The sequence below is a fragment of the Ambystoma mexicanum genome, chromosome 3p (genome assembly GCF_040938575.1).
Source record: "Ambystoma mexicanum isolate Mex_15411 chromosome 3p, UKY_AmexF1_1, whole genome shotgun sequence".
In the NCBI taxonomy this organism is placed as follows: Eukaryota; Metazoa; Chordata; class Amphibia; order Caudata; family Ambystomatidae; genus Ambystoma; species Ambystoma mexicanum.
Genome location: NC_090925.1, coordinates 934,083,819 through 934,103,504, shown reverse-complemented (window position 1 = coordinate 934,103,504; position 19,686 = coordinate 934,083,819). Strand labels below are relative to the sequence as shown.

The 19,686-nt window shown below is 47.2% G+C and overlaps 1 protein-coding gene across 1 annotated transcript in view; it reads left to right on the top strand.

Moving 5' to 3' along the window:
- Positions 1-19,686, top strand: part of LOC138581135 (fer-1-like protein 4) — a 1,598,034-nt gene that overhangs the window by 974,469 nt on the left and 603,879 nt on the right. The window contains exon 30 of the mRNA XM_069652231.1: positions 4,875-4,975. Coding sequence (XP_069508332.1) covers positions 4,875-4,975 — 101 coding nt within the window. The remainder of the gene's footprint in view (positions 1-4,874; positions 4,976-19,686) is intronic.

Genomic DNA, 19,686 nt, shown 5'->3' with positions numbered 1-19,686 from the left:
AGGGAATTTGTTTTTGGAGCTAAACTGCCAGAGCTAAATCGCCACACCAGGGCCTACATTCACTTTTATTCATTGTGTGTTTTAGGTAAAAATTGGGCAGTCAAACTGTGTGAGACTACACAACACTTATCTGCTTGGTTTTAGGTAACCCACCTTTTGGTATAGGTAAGTACTACACAAGTTGGTAGTGTGACTGAGCAGCCAGGCTTATCTCAAGAGGGGTAAATGTGAGCTGTAGCAATGAAATCCGTAAATACAAGTAGCCAAGCAACACTTACACTCAAGGTTTCTGTTATAAATAATTATTTATTTAACACCATTTTTGTAAATAAGCGTTCTTTAAAAAGGCAATTCATGTAACAATCAAAATATACTTTAAAATTACTTTTCAGATTCAGAACAAGTTAGTGGATAATCTTTGGATATGCTTCTTACACAATTTCTACACCCAGAGGTGACTTAATTCATAAGGACAGTAATGGCATTTATACAACACACTAGTTATACTTTGCATATTCTGAGTTTTGCAGAAAGGAAAGGTTTAAGGAAGGAAAAAGGTTAAACAGATTCTCAGTATATGTGAGGACACTTAAATCTTCCAATGAAATCTAGACAAGCCTTTCCTCGCAGTAACAGTTAAAAACCATCAACCACCTATGAGGGACCAACAATATCAAAGTCAATAGGCTAGACGAGTCTGCAGGGAGGCAGGATAGCCAAAGTCAATTTGAAACAGTCTATGGACCAGAGGCACTTTTTAGAATCAAAGTGTGAGAATTTTGTTAGAAAAATCACTTGTAGAGTCACAAGCTGTGAAGCCTGTGCAAAGAGAGTTGGAATCAACTCTAAAGTTAAGCCATTGCAATTCCCAACTGTCTAAACAGTACCTCTGGTTTGAAGAAGAGTGGTCCAGCTGGATTCTGTCTTGCTACAGTAGTGCAGACCCAGTGTTCCTGAGCCTCGGTGGTAGGACAAGAGGGAGGATGTCTGGAGGGCTCCTGCGGCTGTACTTGTGAGGTAATCGGCAGCTACGGGCTCTTTTCGGTTCAGCAGCACTTTGCGGTTTCAGCGCTTAGTAAATAGCACCGTTGTGGAACTCGGATACTGGTTGGGCTTCCTTCACTCCTTGAGTCCTACACTCTGGTGAGGGGGCTCGAGCTCTGGTCATCCTGCTTCTGGAGTGTCCTTAGGAGACTCCTGGAGCTTCTAGCCGGATTTCAGACGTTGCACTCGACTATGCATTTCTCGACCCCTGGCACTTGGGTCTTGCAGCAATGAAGAAGTACAGCCAGTGGGGGAAGATGGTCCAGTGGAGTTCGTCTTGGGAATAGTTGGTCCCACTAACACAAGGGAATAAGTTGCCCCTTCCGGAGCTTATCTGCCAAATTGAAAAAGGAGTTTCAGCACAGCAGCATGGCTTCACCGGGCAATTCAAAGATCCAGGAGGATGCAGCAAGCTTTGTTCAGTTTCTTCATCGGGATTCCTCCCAGTGGTCGACTCTGCCTGTAGTCCCAAAACCCTCGCCTTTCAAGCTGGTTTCTCCCATTCATGCACAACCTAGGCTGTCAATCACAAAGCAGGGTGGCAATGCCAGCCATCCAATCAGGACTGGTTGCATTTAGGCATTTCTAGAGACAAAGGACAGGGGAGTTTCGGGAACCTCCCTCACATCCTGTCCTTCCAGACACACGCGAGCCAGAGGCGGATTTCAGGGAGGAAGCCTGCCAAAGGCAAAATGAACAAAGGACTCAAATCTGGCTTGACGCACAGAGTAAAACCCAAAAAAGACCTCACAAACAGATAATGGAGAAGAAAGAAGACTGGGGGGCCATTTTGACACACTGCTGCTGAGGGTTCAGCCTGCAGTAGAAAAGCACAATGGTAGGAAAATTAAACCACTGAAACCAGCCATTTAAAGTAGGGAGGGTAACATAGAAAATGTTACATGAGAATGTAGGATAAGGGGCTACTAGGTAACCTCCCAGCACTCCACATAAGGTGGGGTGTGCTGGACCTACAAAGAGAAAAGGTAAGTGAAGTCAATTTCACTTTACTATTCTTGGGAACAGTAGTTCACACAAGAAAAGGTATTTAAACCTTATGAGGAATCTAAAGGATTTCTCTGTGACACTGCGCTGAAGGTCCTGTGTGTCACCATACAAAAAGATGATGCCTATGGAGTTTGTCAGACCCCAAAAACAGTGGAAACATATAATCCAAATCAGGTCAAAACACATGAGAGGGTGAGAAAAAGGTCTCACTCACTTCAGGGTTAAATACTCCTAAAGTCCAGCAAGAGATCTGGGGGTCTCTAAGGTTGAAGGGAATAAGCACAGAAATGAGAATTCTCCCTAACAGTATGCTAGGCCATACCCTCAAAAAATTGTGACACTTCTGGCAAGTTTGCACATCAATCTCGCTTATAGCACATAACCTTAATGGCTCCATCTTTCGCTTATTTCAATCCTGTTGCACATCACGCTATCCTACGTGACAACAGTGTATCAACTAAACACTGGGCCTATAATGCTGCCCTATCTATGACCTCTGCAACCACATTTCATACATACACTTGTTGCTCTTTCTGTGTTGCTGTATGTGCCTCCCTAATGTGCATTAAACCAAACATGAACAACATATGCAACGCCTGTGTCACAAACTTCAATCTGCTCCTCCGATATTGCTTTCTAATTGGTTTTCCTCAACCAGAACCTTTTTGCCTGGCTGGGACGCTGTATGTGCATCTCAACACTTTTTATGGCGATATAGGGAATATAATTGAAATATTTCCCAGAACAAACGACGGAAGTACCTAGGCATGTGAAAGCATGATATGATATATGATATGATAGTTTATTTTTATTTATATAGCGCCTATACACAATGTGTTTCAAAGCGCTTCAAGGCAAGGGAGGGAACAAGGAAAAATACAATAACATTCTTACAGGCCATGAACAGTAAGGATGTGAAATTAACTATCGTACTCGGCCTGACAACATTTCAGATAGTGCAAGAGCTAAGACATAGATAAGGAAGGGTGGGGGAGAGTGGGAAGGAAATGGAAACAGACAGGCGACTACCGTACTAGGCCTGATGACATTTCTGGTAGAGGCGGAGAAAAACAAAAGGTGAGGGAGAGGGGTGCAGAAAGGTAGTTGAGGAACAAAACAAGCGACTATCATACTATGCCTGACGACATTTCAGATAGTGCTGAAGGGGGGTTGGGGAGGAAAAAAACAGTAAGGGGAGGGGGGAGGCGACAGACGAGGTTGCTATCATACTAGGTCCAGGGACAATTCTGATAGAGTAAATGCAAAGAAGAAAGTAACGGGAGGAGGGGAGGAGATAGGTAAAGGGAGAAAGGGAGAGGAGGAGAGAACAGAGAGTTAGCAGTCAAAAGAGTGAAGAAGCAAGAGGGGAAAGTGAATACAATTTCAGAAGTCAGTAGTAACACATAATGTTACAGGCCAGGATACAAGATGAAGATGGGAACAGCATGATTCAGGGCCACCAGTACAAGATGCAAAGGAAGTTCAGCATGAGAGTTGAGAAAGGGTGACACACCGTGAATGAATGTAGTCCATAAAGTCAAATCTAGCATTGGCCAAAAGACGGTGATGGTGAAACCAGAATTTATCAGGACAGACTCCTGCAGAAGTAGGCTTGAGGTGGTGAGGGGGGGAACAGGGTAGAAAAATCAAGCAAAACAGGCAACACCTGTGTTAGAAGGGGGGCACAAGGGAACATCACAGGGGGACTAGAGGGGGTGGGGATGGCCTGTGGGGACAGAGGGGGTTACACATATTGGTGCATGCTTACCTGCTACCTGAGCAGGGGGTCGGGCCCTGGGTCCTCCTGGTCTGAACAGGTCCAAACAGGAATTGCCCTTTTCTTCATCTGCCCTTCGCTAGAGACGCCCTGGCAAGAGACGCCCTTGATCTAATAGTTAAGAGCAGGAAGGAAGAGGCAGGGCTAAGAAGGTGGGTGGTGCTTAGGCCAGGTGACCTAGATCCACTTGCACCTGCTCCCCATCTGCAAAGGAAAAGAGGCTGGAGGGCTCCTTAAGTAGGGAAAAAGAGCAGCAAGCAGGAAGGCACCAGGTGGGCGGGGCTTGCTAAGTGGTGAAAAAGAGCGGCAGGCAGGAAGGCAGCAGGTGGGCGGGCTTAGGCCAGGTGACCTAGATCCCTTTGCACCTGCTCCCCATCTGCATTACTTTTCAAATGCTAAATGCCTGTACAAAGACTATACAAAGCTTTGCCAATGAGGTTAGAGAAATGGGAGGCAACATTGCCTTCCTGCAGAGACCTTGAACAGCAGCCATGGGATTCCCACTATATTTCTTTACCTATCCATGATATGGGTTGTGTCTTCAGGTGCCTGAAAATGAGTCCTATAGGTTGATGTAGAAACACAAATTAGATGTGTTTCAATAGAAGTACAAGAAAGTATTTGTGTCCAAGACACTTATTTTTATAAAGATCTGCTCCGCAAGTAACACCTTGTACCCTTACCAATATTGAATAATTCCACTGGCTTGATGGTGCATAACCTAACGCAGCATAGATACTGCTCAGTGTGGTGGTTTAATCATTTATGTCTATAATAATAATCTTGCTTGGGATTCTCGTGGCATTTCGTTCTGCCCCTGTGCCTGCACCTGGGCTGGAACAGGTCTATAGAAAACGAGTTATTCCCTATTTACCTACTCAGCTGCCTTTCACAGATGAGTCGATTTATGGGTCATCAAAATGCAAAATAGGCTAATGTTTATTTAAAAAATCCGTATCACATAAAAGGGCATCCTGCGAGGCAGAGGGGAGGCAAGACGTGCATATGTATTTGATGTTTATTAACAATGTTTTCGCCTTTTCAGCAAAGGAAAATGAAAGACTGCCCAGAGACCCTCTGCAGGTGGCGATAAACGTTGAGCCAGATGCCGCAGCCTCTGGAAGCAAGTCGAGCCATCTGAGCCTGGTAAGAACACATGGCCACACTGACAATGAACTACTGACAAATGGCACAGCAGCGAAGTGTACCTGCCAATCTGCGCCTCTGAAAACACACTCGGGGGTTTCAATGTCAGTAAACCTGTCGAAAAGGATGATGATGACTGATGAATAGGGGGTTTCTGGTTCACAGCCATAGACACTCAGTTATCGACTATCCTTTCTATGCAACAAAATACTAGAAATTAAAACTATCAATGTGGTCCAGTCCTCTCAGTATTTTACTCTTCATAGAAAAACATGAATTGTTTACCCTTCATCTCTTACTCAGTAAATGTGTTGCGGTAAACCTCACATTATTTCTTTGAACAAAATACTTGTTGGCATGAGAGTAGCACATCCATCCTCCAAAATATATGCATGTATGTATCACAATCCACAAACATATTATTTCAAGATATCAATCGATAAAGAAACACTTGAACTCTGGGATTAGTATCTGCGAATGAACCTAAGTATTCTTAAAGCAGCATATCACAGCTAATTTGTTGAGAGACTTTGCACAGCTTATTTCTCCGAGGTATTTGATAGATGCCCTACATTGCAATGTAACATCATTCTAATTCTGTTCAATGTCTCCACTAATTTGCTGATTATGGTACAACAGTACTGCCTCACTTCTAACACCCTTATGTGAGCAGCACTCTGTGTTTCGGCCTTTGTAAAGATGATTCACTGGTCCATTCGCTGAAATGAACTGCCCTTTATCAGGATAAAAAAGACTGCCGATCTTTAGTATTTACTTATCCCACCATATGAGTGCCTGTAACAAACATATGAGGAAGGTATTTAAAATCATTAATGATGATTTGTAACTGAATGAACATTCTTGCAGCTAAACCTCAAAAATCCCACTCAGCTGCAAGATGTCGAGAGTGGCTCAATTTCTCTCAGACAAACGTCCTGAAAGAACAAAAGGAGTGAACTAACTTCCTGCTATCATACCCAAAAGAAGCAAACCCACACAGACAGACAGCTCATTGTTTTATAATTGTAATTGTAATTGTTTATTCATTTATAGTGCGCACTCGGCCTGTAGGCACCTGGGCGCAGTGCATGATTACATAGTTACATATGACATGGACATCAAGTACAGATATATACAGCAAAAAAGAACATATTTACAAAAGATAGATACATTTGATTACAAGGATATAATCCCATGGGGTCATAGATCTCGGGAATGCAGCCACTTCTTGACATTGGACTTAAAGCAATGGATGGGAAATATGGCTCCTAATGAATCAGGGATAGAGTTCCATAATTACACAGCCAGAACTGGAAAGCTAGCGCCTCCTGTTTTTTTTAGTCTAAACTTGAGTATTCTGAGGCTTTTGTATTGTGCTTTTCTGATAGATCGTGCAGAGGTGTGTTTGGTAAATCTATCAGTGAGGTAAAGGGGAGCCTTGTTGGACAGACATTTGTGGGTGAGGTTGAGTGATTTGAGCTTGATTCTGTCGTTTATGGAGAGCAACTTGGTGTTGAGTCTCACGTGAGATATGTGCTGTGTTTTGTGTTTGCCTAGAGCCGCTCTGAGGGCATTGTTTTGGATTGTCTGGAGTTTATTGGTGTTGCGTTTGCTAGTGCCTAGCTATAGGGCATTGCAGTAGTCAACTTTGGAGAGGATTAAGGCTCTTGCAATGGTAATGCAGCTTTCTGCGGACAAGAATGGTTTCCATGCATAAATGAGCATACACGTGTAGCTGGTGGCAGAAGCGGTGGCGTTGATTTGTTTATTAAGGGTGAGAACCTAGTCCTAGGGTTTTGACCTCCTTAGCTTCTTTAATCTTAATTCCATCGATGATGACGAAGTTGTATTGGGTAGATAGTTTTAGTCAGTCTGTTAGGGGACCCAACGATTAAGAGCTCCGTCTTTTCGTTGTTGAGGCATAAGCCATGGGTGGCCATCGTTGTTTGTATAATTGAGTAGATTTTGTTGATCATGGTAACGTCTTTGTCAAAGTCTCCTAGGATGGGGATGAGAATCTGGGTGTCATCAGCATAGTTAGTGTATGAGACACCTAGATTGTCAAGTATGTGCTTTGTAAATATGTTGTATAGGGTTGGGGAGCCCTGTGATACTCCACAAGTAATAGGAACTGGGTCTGCAGCAGAGGAGGGTGAGAAGACTCTCATGGATCTGTTGTCCAAGAATGAGCTTATCCAAGTGGTGGCTTCCTTGGAGAAATGGGCAGCTGTTTTAAGGTGATTGCACAAGACATTATGGTCGACTAGGCCGAAAGCGGCGGATAGGTCCAACAGGAGAAGAATGGAGGCTTCTCCTTTGTCTTTCCGGTCGTCTAGTTGATTCTTAAGGTCAATGAGGGCCGTCTCTGTCCCATGTCTCGGCCTGAAGCCTGATTGGCAAGTGCCCAGTAGGTTTTTGATCTCCAGATAAGCTTGAATCTGGAGATAGCCAGCTTTATCATGGATTTTGAGAAGAAAATGTACGGTTGTGATTGACCTGTAATTGGTGGGAGTTTGGGGGTCTATGTTTTTTTTTTTTAGAAGGGGTACTACCCAGGCATCTTTGAGATTGGTGGGTACTGAGCATGATTTGGAGGAGGAGTTGATAAATGTGGAGATGAAGGGAGCAAGATTTTTAGCGGCTTCTTTAATAATGGGAGCTGGACATGTGTCCCCTAGACATTTGGACGGTTTGCAGGAGGACATTATCTTTTCAGCCTCAGAGGTTGAGATGAAGTTGAATTTGAATTGGTGACTGGGTTTGATTTGTTTGGTGGAGGTTTCTTGTAATATAGCTTATTGTGTTTCTAGGCCAATCTTGTGTAGTGTGGCTTTTTTGGCGCTCATTTTTTCTTGGAGCAAGGTTATTTTATTGCAGAGGGCGTCTTGGATATCTGGATACCAGGAGTTATTTTTTAAACATGAGTCCCTGGGGGTGACTACGGATTCTAGTTCCCTTAGGATGGAGAAGATTTCTCCAGTGCTTGAGCTGGCTTTTTTTATTCTGTCATTAAAGGTGTCTTTTTTAGTTTGGATGATTTCCTTTTTGTACTTATTAGCCAGGGAGGTGAGAAGGTGCTTGTTCTGATCTGTCGGGTTATTTTTCCATTTGGTCTCAACGTGTCTTTTCTCAATGCACAAAGCTTTTAGGCTGGGCGTAAACCACGAGTTTAGGTGAGCTGCAGGTTTCTCTTTGCTGAGTTTAAGTGGGGCAATGGAGTCAACAGCAGAGTTGATGGTATTATTGTACAAGTCAACCAGATCTGTAGGATTGGTGGGTAGGTTCACAGGGTTGGTGATAGCGTGTAGTAGGGGTAGGAGGTTGGGGACTGTAATGTTTTTCCTATTTCTTGTTAGTGCGGGTGGGGCCATGGGTTTGGCCGAGTTGGTTTGGGGACTGTCTTGAATGATGAATGAGATCAAGTGAGGTTCTTCCACACACATGGTCCAGTATTTGTTATGCAGGATATACAATTGAAGTCTGCAATCCAATCCAGGGTGCAACCTTTTGTCTGTGTTGGTCCATTGTTCCTGAGGGTGAGGTCTGCTTCTGTGATCAAGCCGATGAATGTCTGCTGCCCCTAGTGGAACAAAGCCGCCTATTGCAATACGCTCACCTGATGCATAGCATGTCCCAAAGGTAAAGCAACAAGCCAATTAAAATCTCTGCTCTGAGAGAGGCTAAAATACATAGCTCCGTCCACAGTCGTACATCAAAAGTTATACATGGAGGCAATGCCATTTATACCCCACGCCACAACAATCATATCCATTAAACGATCATATCCATTAAACAAGAGTCCAGATGGTGAGCATTTTTCAGAAGCCTATCATACCCTTTATGTTATCAAAATTGCTGTTCTGACGGGTAATTTCAGGACTGGCAAAGCCAGAAAGACATATGAATTCAAAGGCATGCAAATTCTCAATACACTGGGAGGGGGCTTGAACAGATATCACAGTTTCATGAGTCACTATTCCAATTTACAGACTTTCACTTTTTCTACCTATAGACACACGATTATATGTGATTTGAATTCTGCGAAAACCGCAAAACACATATATAACGAAAGTTCTTACATCTGTAAAACTAATACCAAACACACTTTTCCACTGCGCCTAATCTCTACTTATATTAGCAGCCTGATTCATGGAATTATTTGCGTGAAAAACGCAGATTTGCGCCTTTCTGCCCGAAAATCCCTGTTTGAAGTATGGGGATTTTCGGGCCGAAACGCGCGCAAATCTGCGTTTTTCACTCAAATAATTCCATGAATCAGGCATTTAGTATCTATGGTCTCATACTGCCATCTAGTGGAATTTTCCATAATACAATCGTACCTTTTCATAACATTGTTCACTTTATTTTGATTTCCCTTAACTAACATACATTATCCTTAGACATAACCTATGAACTTCCTCTTATAGGTGAAGGAGTTATCCCCCCCTGACCCCCCCACCCCCTAAAGCCCCTCTTAAACCCTACTATTAATAGTTTTAGTATCTGAATCCCTTTTTTTAAATTAAAAATTGTACTTGCAATCATGCATTATTGCCTACATTTTGTAATTGGAACATAGTTTTGATTTTTAATACCCTCTTTATTTTTTATTTTCGATATTATTAGCCATTCGTTTTTTCACTCTGTTTTTTTTTCAATGAAATCACTGGGTACCAGAAATACAGGCATACCAACAATCAGACCTCACACTTTCCACCATTTTTTCCAAATGCGTTTGTTGTAATCTGGGTTCTGCTAGCATGCTAGTAAAACGCAGTGATATCATCTAGAGTGTAGGATTGGTGTCGTGCAAGGGTTGCTAAGGTGTCAGTTAGTGGTGTGTGCTGGCCTGCCCCGATGTGCCAGTGTTAACCCGTCCTATCTGTCTTGTTCAGCATCAGTGTCAGATATCCAGGTGGACAATAAACTTACCTGTAACTAGAGCATGGCCTGGTGCCTCAATTAACCACGTGGGTTGCTTCATTTGGCATTGAGTGGTCTTTGGTGCTGCTAGAGGTGGAGATTTGTTTGGCAGGCCGCTGCGGAGGGGACGGGTATGAGGGCAGACACTTCCCTCCAACCTCCACGTGCCATCACATCAAGGCAGATCTAGCAGGGGTGGAGGGCGGCCTGGTCAAGCCGGCATCTCTGGTGCGGAAGGAGCCACCGCAGCGACAAGCACAGACCCACACGGGCCTGTTCCCTAGTCCTGGGTGGGCTGCCTGTTCTGAGGAAGGTGTAGGGAGTGGTTCCATCGCAGCAACTGGTGCCGTTGGCAAAGGTGATGAGTACCGGCGGTGGTGGAAACATGGTGGGTGCCAGCAGTTGTGTGAGCAGTTCCCTGGAGCACACAGTGAGCTGCCTACAACTGCAGTGGCAGCTGTAGGTCCCAGTCGATGAGGTGCTGGTGTGGCGAGGGGTAGGAGGCAACTCCCCTCAACCAGCAAGGGGGGCTTTGGAGGAATTCAGGACCACAGAGATCTATCTCAGTCTGCAGTCAGCAAGAGACTGATGATGTGGCATGGAACGCCAACATCTGCGTGTTGTGCATGCGGCTGTCAAATGACTGCATGGGGTCACATCATCAGTGGCATGCCGAGGGTACGTTGGAGCTTTGTGTCTGGCGCTGATTAGGGTAGTGCTAGGAGGAAGCGTACTGTAGCTGCTGTGAACTGAGGGAATGGAGTTGTTGAGCACTCCCGAGGAGGAAGTGGAAAGGGGACTCAAGAGGAGGTGTGTCTCCAGTTTAGCAGAGGAACACGAAAAAGAGTGCTCGGTGTGTTTGGAGGATTTATTCAATTCTTCGAGGCACTGCCAGAACTGCAGTAGATTTGTTAACAATTTGATGAAGCTGGATCCAGGCCTGTGGGTATTCCTTTTACTAATTGAAGGGCTCGGTATCCGTATTGGTGAGGAGGAGTAATAGGGATGTTTGGAAAATGTTGGATGAGGCTGGTGTTTTTACTGTTGCGTTTTATGTTGTTGCCTCGGTGGAGTGGAGAGTTTTAGGGGGTGATGTTTAGGTGTTTTGGGCCTGTTAATAAATGTGTTGTCTCATTGTAGTGGCCTTTTTATTATTTAGGTTGGCATTGTGTGGGCACACAGCTTATTGTATTGCTTATCATTTTGACTTTTGTTAAAGCTTTTGGACACAGGGGGGCAGAAACTCAATGTTCTCTTCCATTGTTTAACTATGCTTTCCCTCTACTGGGGCGCCTGGACTACATTTCATCTTTCTATGGTTCAATTTTTCTTGTTTTTCCTTTACAGGGGGTAACTTTGGACTTGAGGATTCAGATTTTGGATTTGGGGGTTTGGGGCTATCTTACAGTGTGGGTGGTTTTCTTTTTCTGTTTGGTCTATTTGCACAGGAGGTGAAGGAAATTCATTCTCAGTGGGTGGTCAGGTCATCCTATGTTTTGGGTATTCAATTGTTCATTGACCATTTGTTAACTCTTGTTGAGCATGGTCTGTGATGTCACATTGATTGGTGGGTGCTGTGACTGAGTTATAGCCTCACACTAGCCATCCCACCTGACTATACCATCCTCAGAGCTGACCGACACGAGGCCACCGGAGGAGGCGTAGCCATCATTGTCATAACCGCCTTACAATTCAGTGAATGCAAAACGGAGATCTTAACAGGATACAAACTCCTTTCTCTCAAACTAGCTACTGACCCCAAAACCACTGTTAATTTCCTAATAGTGTATAGAGCCCCCAGTTCAGCCAATATTCCAGACATTGACCTACCACTACTAATCACCCCCTCCTCAAACCTAAAACAAAATGTATCATCCTAGGAGACTTTAATCTGGGCTTCTGTAGCAGATCACAAAGCCACAGCCCTACATAATGTGTTCCTAGAAATGCAATTCATTCAAATGGTCAACGCCCCAACCCACTCAAAAGGTAGAATCCTAGACTGGATCCTAACATTGAATACCACAATCACTCTTGAGGACACTCTAGAGTTATCCTGAACTGATCACTCTCTAATTCGGTTCAACATAATCATCACTAATGATCCAGTCTCTCCGTCCACCCCTCCTATCCCTATTTTGGTTAGAAAAACACGTAAACTCACCCCGGAAATCCCGACCCCCATCTTGAACAAATTACTCAATGCACAACCCACAGTTGCCATTACCCCCGACAGCATCTCTCTGCATTACCATACTTGCTTAAGAGCAGCCATTGATGAAGTAGCCCCTCGCAGATCCAAACTACCAAGACTTAAATGCAGCAACCCGTGGGACAATGATGAACTCATTGAACTTAGAAGGAACAAAAGGAGCCCTAGAACAGCTTTACAGAAAAAATACCCTCCAGTGAAGCAAAAAAAAAAAGAACTAATGCTGCCTCTAACAGTAAAGAATTGTTCTCAATCATCAGAGAACTAGAAACACCCACCCCACCTCCTAGCCCAGCAACTGCGAGCAAAGCATGGTGTACCACCATCCAGGACACACTATAATCCAAAGTAAACACCCTACAAAATAAAATTGCGTTGCAAAGACAGTCTCTAGCACACACTGCTGAGCTTACTTCCATGCCAGTGATAGACTCTGCAGAAACTATACCCCAATTTGGCTTCAATGAAGTGACCCCAGCCCACGTACTGAATACTATAGCCTCTCTCAAACCTTCCAATTGCAAGGGCGATAGCTTTCCTGCCAAACTAGTTAAGGCCTGCGCCCCCATACTAGCTCCCACCGTCACCAACCTTATCAACTCTTCATTCAACTCCAACTCCATCCCAGCTAATATCAAAGAAGCTTGGGTAACACCCCTCCTCAAAAAACCCACCCTAGACCCCACCACCCCTACCAATTACAGACCCATCACAACAGTCCCTTTTCTGCTTAAAGTCAATGACAAAATTGTGTATACACAAGTTCAAACCAACCTGGAAAACAACCATTTACTAGGAGATAGGCAATCCGTTTTCTGCCCCAGGCATAGCACTGAGACAGCCCTACTGGACCTGAAAAAACAGATGGACGCCATCACAGAATCAGGGAACCTCTGTATTCTACTATTGCTTGACCTGTTGGCAGCATTTGATTTAGTGGACCATAACAAACTATGCATAACACTAACAAAAAACTTCCACTTTGCAAAGGAAGCAACATCCTGGATCAAATAATTTATCTCGGATCGAACCTCTAAAGTAACCATTGGTGATGAATCAGCTGATCCTATAGCTGTCCCACTGGGCATTCCGCAATGCTCCTGGCTCTCCCCTACTCTCTGTAATGCCTACACCAAACCTCTCTTTACAGCCCTAGATGCCATGGGAGTAATATACACCAACTTCGCGGATGACACACAAATACTCATCCCCATCTCAGGTAACTTAGATGTAACGCTCACCTGATTCTCGCAGAGGCGCCGGTCTTGACTGGGCGACTACCGTATCTTCAAAGGTGATGTGTAGCACCCGGTTGGCTCTTTGGGCTGGACCTCTGTGCACTGTATGCCTGACGTGTAGAGTAAGATGTCTTAGGTAAGTGAATGCCGAGCTCTCCATCTGCCTCGGGGCAGGGTGCTGTAACCAGTTTCTTCACTGGATAGGTAGCGCAGGCCTCTTGACTTCAGAGGACTGCTGTCCGTCGTTTACTGCACGAACGGTAAGTTTCGAGTCATTCAAATGTCTTTAAAGTCTTTAGTAATGATGTCTCTTGTTTTGCAGGGTTCCGGCGATGGCGGATGACGGGCTGAAGTGAGTTGAAGATGGAGCCCGTGTGATGAATAGAAGCGCCTGGAAGCACGTAAGTAAGCGCTTGTTGCCTGCTTCACTATGCGCTCTACCTGTCTTTTTATTTTGCAGGTACGAGTTCGGAGCGGCTGCAGGGTGCCGGAATACCCACTGGATTAGATGTGGAAAGGAGTAATGGCACGTGAGTATTAAAGTTCCCCAATGTCTTTAAACGCACCTTGTTTTGTCTTTCAGATGCGGGATGCAGCGCCGAAGGCCTCCGGAGCGTGCGAAGAGTTGGTAAACTTTTGCCTTTCAGATGCCGGAATGCTAACCTTTTCTTTCTTGTCTTTATAGGTGTTGCTGAAGACTGGATTCAGGATGGTAAGCCTTTGCCTTTCAGATGCCGGAATGCTAACCTGTTCATTCTTGTCTTTAGGTGTTGCTGAAGACTGGATTCAGGATGGTAAGCCTTTTTCCTTAGGCCCAGGACCGGATGCAGAAGACACGATGAGCGTTCTGCTGCAGAGGTTGCAGAATAACGCAAAGCAAGATTCATCCACCGGGTGTGGTTTAAATAGCCTCCTGTAGTGCTTAGGTGTCTCCTTCCACAGCCACGCCTAAGTAAGAAAAGAGTTCCTGGTAAGAAAAGAGTTCCTGCCTTCCAGAAGAGTTCCAGTGTTCTGAATCTAGGGAGTGGCTCCAGCCCCACCCAACAGGAAAAGTAGTTCCAAACAGAAGAGGATCAGAGGCTCAACTGGCAGGCAAGTAAGCAGCATGGTCTGCTGAAGGTAAGTCCACCCAAGCATTATGAGCCCGGCGCTTCCAGCGCTGGGACTGGGCATATATTTTTTTTTTTAATAACTCTGTTTATTGAATTCAAACAACAAAACATAAAAGGCATATAAGAATAAGACATGAATCAGCGGTATACATGTGGAAGGCAATCTCAGCAGTATACAAGTTGAAGGCAGTCGTCCATATCAACGGGGCCCGTAGGGCCGAGGACCAGACGACAACAAGACAACAATAGGACCAGGCAGGCAAACAAGGCAAGCATCACTACCGGTGCACCCCCACCCACAGAGCTTATTGAGCATCTAGCCATTTGCCCCATATTTTCTCGAATTTACGGGGGCAGCCCCTTGCATTATAAATTCGGCGCTCTAAGGCAGCACCCCGGTCCAGCTCGTTACTCCATCGATTCAGGCTCAATGGTTCGTCCGACCCCCAATTGGCCGCTATTAGCCTTTTGCTCGCCCCCAGCGCCGTTGCCAAGAACATTTTTTCATGTTTGGACAGGTCTACTTCCCCTCCAATGCCCAATAGTACCATCTTGGGGTCCCTGGGAATTGGTGTCCCCAGAGCGGCTGAGATTGTATTAACGCATTCCACCCAGAAGGCCTGTATCACCTGACAGTCCCATATCATATGGTAGAAGGTGGCGGGTTCAGTTTTGCATCGGACACATGTCTCGTCTTCTATTCCACCCCATCTGGCCATTGCAGTGCGCGAGTGATATGATCGATGTAGGATCCTCAACTGTATGAGCCTAAGCTTGGATTCTATCCCAATTTCTCTGGGGGACATTAATGCTTCTACCCAGTCTTCAGGTTCCAGGGGGCCCAGGTCCCTTTCCCACTTTGCCTTTAGTCCGTCGAGTTGTGGAGTCCCGAATGAGCTAAGGGCCTGATAGAGGCTGGAAGTGACCTTAGAAGAGATGTACTGCGGGAGAATATTGGTCTCGATGGGGGAGCAAGGGGGTAGGACCGTTGTGTCGGGGAATTGGGCGCGGATTGCATGGGACAATTGCGCATGCCGAAACCGATCCATGGGAGCCAGGTTGAATCGTTCGCGCATGGTCTCAAAGCTCAAGAGGCGGCCCTCTTGTATAATTTGTGCTAATGTGTGTATTCCTTTGGTCAGCCAGTGACCGAAGGGGCCCATTTTTACCAGTTCTGGGAGGAGCGCATTGTGCCATATGGGTTGCGACAGTGTTGGCTGGCCTTCCCAGCCAATTAGCTTGTGAGCGGCCCGCCAAGCCCTCCGGATATGATGGGACATTTTGGGCAGCGCCGGGAGTTGGTCGCGGGTGGCGTAGAGGATTTGGAGCGGTGTTAGTGGGGACATGGTCTCCAGCTCTATACGGTTGTGTGGCTGTGTGGGGTCTGCATGTATCCAGTCATTCACCACTCCTATTTGTGTGGCCAAGTAATAGGTGCGTATGCAAGGTAACCCGATGCCTCCCTCCCACACCGATCTTTGGAGCGTGTCAAGGGCAATCCTGGATTGTTTCCCTCCCCAAAGCAATGTGCGCAGATTCTTGTCGATGAGTGCAAAGGTTTCCCGGGGGATGGGGAACGGGGCGTTCTGGAGGACATACAACAGTCTGGGAAGGGTCATCATTTTGAATAGTGCGGCCCGGCCCACTAGGGACAGGGGGAGAGATTGCCAGTGGGGGATGTCTCTGATGAACCGTTCTATTACTGGTTGTATATTAAGTCGGGGGAACCCATCGAGCGTCGGGTCAAGCCGTATACCCAGGTATTTGAATTCCCTGATAGAGACGCGATATGGGCAGGTCTCCGGGATCGCAGGCTCACCCCCTTGAATCGGGAAGAAGATGGTTTTGGCCTCATTAACCTTTAGGCCTGCAAAGGACTGATATTCCCCGAGTATGCGGGAGACCACCGGGCACGAGACACCTGGGTTACTAAGGTATATGAGTAGGTCGTCCGCATAGAGCGAAAGGCGGTCTTCCCCCCCTCCCGGCCAGACGAAACCATTCCAGTTGGTGTTAGCTCTAAGCTCAATCGCTAGTGGCTCGATGGCCAGGAGGAAGAGGAGTGGAGACAGCGGGCACCCCTGCCTCGTGCCTCGACCCAGGGGGAAAGGTTTGGAGGACATGCCGTTCACCCTCACCGTGGCCTCCGGGGATGCATATAACAGTTTTACCCATGATATAAACGTCTGCCCCAAGTTCATCCTGGCCATGATCTCCCACAAGGCATCCCACCCCACTGAGTCAAATGCCTTTTCGAAGTCCACCGCCAGGAGGGCGAGTGGAGCTGGTATCTCCTTTGCCCTGGATAGCGCCAATTGGACCCTGCGTAAGTTCATTCGAGTCGACTTATTGGGCATAAAACCGCATTGGTCCGGGTGGATTAGGGTCTCAATCACTTGCAGTAGTCTGTTGGCGAGTGTTTTGGCGAGGACCTTCGCTTCGCCATTAATCAGGGATATCGGGCGATAGGAGGCACATTCCTCCGGGGGTTTCCCCGGCTTGTGTATGACCACTATGCTTGCCTTCCTGAGGTCTGGGGGGAGTGCTCCTAGTTCCCTGCTGCGTAGAAACATGCGGTGCATGTGGGTGGGGAGCATGCTACCAAGGCACTTCCACGTTTCTGTTGGGAACCCATTGGGGCCCGGAGTTTTCCCGGGCTGGAGTTGTGCCAGTGCCTCCTGCACCTCAGTGTCAGTGATATCCGCATTCAGGAGGTCTGATTGGTGCTGCAGGAGTGTCGGGATTTCGATGTGGTCGAGGTATCGGGAGGGTTCGACTGATGGGTTCCCCGTGGGCGGGGTGTAAAGATTTTTGTAGTAGGTGGCGAATGCCTCGACGATATCCGAATCTTCCGTCAGTAGTGTCCCATCCGGAGATCTGATTGCCCTAACGTGTCCCCTGGTCTGCACGCGTCTCTCCAACCAGGCCAGTGTCTTGTTAGCTTTGTCGCCCCTTTCATATATTTGGCTTCGGACTAACTGGTGAGCATTTCGTGCATTGTCTAGGGACAGGTTACTGAGGGCGGCCTGCGCCGTGAGCATCGCCTCCTTTGCTTCTTGGGTGTTCTGTATGAGGGTTTGTCGCTCACACTCCAGGACGCGTGTCTCTGCATCCCTGACCTTCTGGACTTGGCGTTGTTGGTAGGCGGAGACCTTGGAGATAGCCTCCCCTCGTAGGACAGTTTTGTATGCCTCCCAGATCGTGATCGGGCAGTCCACCGAGCCCACATTGTGTTCAAAATATTCCGCTGTCGTCTTCTCTAGCTCTTCTGCAATCTCGGGAAGACGGAGATGGTACCCATTTAGGCGCCAGTTACGTTCTGAGCGGCAGGAAGAGTTCTTGAGGGTCAGGAGAAGCGGGGAGTGGTCCGAAATCCCTCTTGCGAGGAATGCAGCATCGAGGAGCCTGTGGGTTATATTGCGAGGGATGAAGGCGTAGTCGATCCTGGAGAATGATTTGTGGACCCCAGAATAGAAGGAGAACCCTGCCTCGTCGCCATGGAGTGTGCGCCAGGTGTCCACCATTCCTGAGGTTTCTGCAAACGTGGTGAGTGGCGTAGAGGTGGGACGTGTTCCAGCTCTCCTATAGGTTCTGTCGATTGTGATGTCCATTACCTCGTTAAAGTCCCCTCCGAGCACCCACACATCCGCCTCCTCCTCCAGGAGTAAGTTCTGTAATTCAGCGAGCAGTTCCTTCGTCAGTGTGGGGGGGGCATAGAGCGCTGCCAGGCCCCATCTCTCACCCCAGATGTCCGCCAGCAATAGCACATAGCGGCCCCGGGGGTCCGTCCTGATCTTCCTAACATGGAGAGGAACTCTCTTGTGGACGAGTATCATTGTGCCCCTCGCCCCTTTCGTGAATCCGGCATGGTAGACCTTCGAGTAGTTGGATCTTTTGAAAAAGATGGTGTTGGTGCCTGTCAGATGTGTTTCATTTAAGAGGGCAATGTCTGGCGAGTGTCGGTTTAGGTACTGGAGTACCAGTCTTCGCTTTATGCTGGAGCCGAGGCCATTGACGTTCCAGGACAGTATCTTCACTTTGTTGGAGTTCATCCTGTCAGCGTGAGCCTATTTGTTGGGGTGTCTGAGAGGATTAATGGCCGTTGCATTTTCCCCCCGGGGGCATAAGTTGTTTCCTTCTCGGGGTGGGGGGAACCCCCAGCGGCCGCCTCGCATCGGAGTGTCTGAAGACTGGCAGGTGCCTGCGTCTCTGAACCTGGCCCACTGTAGTGTTTGTCTGACTTGCCTGCTTTCATCGTTTTCCAGCTTTCTTTTCCCGTCAATTTGCTTCTTCAAATCCCCAAAACTCCCCCCACCCTGCACTTCCCTTCCAACTGGGAGCACCTGTCGCCCTAACATCGAACTTATAACTTGTTGAACGTAAACTTCGTCGGAATGACCCGACCTAGGGTGGTGGCTCCTGTGGAGACGCCCTGACTGTGTTTGGAACTGCGGTGTCAAGGTGGTGGTGGCCGCGGTGGTGTGATTTCCATGGTGTCCCTTGGTGACCTCAGTACTGTGATGCCCAGGCCTCATCCGTTCTCAGTGGTATTCCTGAGGGGGGGTCTTGGTGTTTCTGTTTCGGGGCCCATCGGAGTAGGAGGCGGCGAGTCCCGCCCGGGCCCGGGTTTGCGAGCGGGCGGTCCAGAGGGCGAGCGCCGAGTCGTCGGCCCATTAAGGATCTGTGTTTCGAGCCAGTCCCATGCTTCTTTGGGGCTGTGGAATAGGTGTGTCGTTCCCTCGTGGTGGACCTTGAGCAACGCCGGGAAGAAGAGGGCGAACTTGATGGATAGAGAGTGAAGCTTTTTCTTAACCGAGTCAAACGACTGGCGGGCCCGCTGAACCTCCTTAGTGTAGTCCGGGTAGAACCCTACTTTATAGCCGTTGTATGTGATTGGGCCGGAGGCCCGTGCCATCTGGAGGATGGCGTCTCGGTCTCGGTAGTTCAGGAGGCGTGCAATTATAGTTCGGGGGGGGGCTCCTGGGGTAGGTCGCCCAGTGGGTACCCTATGTGCTCTTTCGATAGAAAAGAATTTCGACAGTTTCTTGGGGGCAAAGATGTGGGTCAGCCAGTCTTCTAGGAAAAGTTCGACACTGGGGCCCTCCTCTTTCTCCGGGATCCCAAGAATCCTGAGGTTATTGCGCCGTGCCCTGCCCTCACTGTCTTCAGCTCGGTATTCTAGTTGGTTAACCTTCTGGGTAATTATGGCGAGTTGTTGTTCCAACT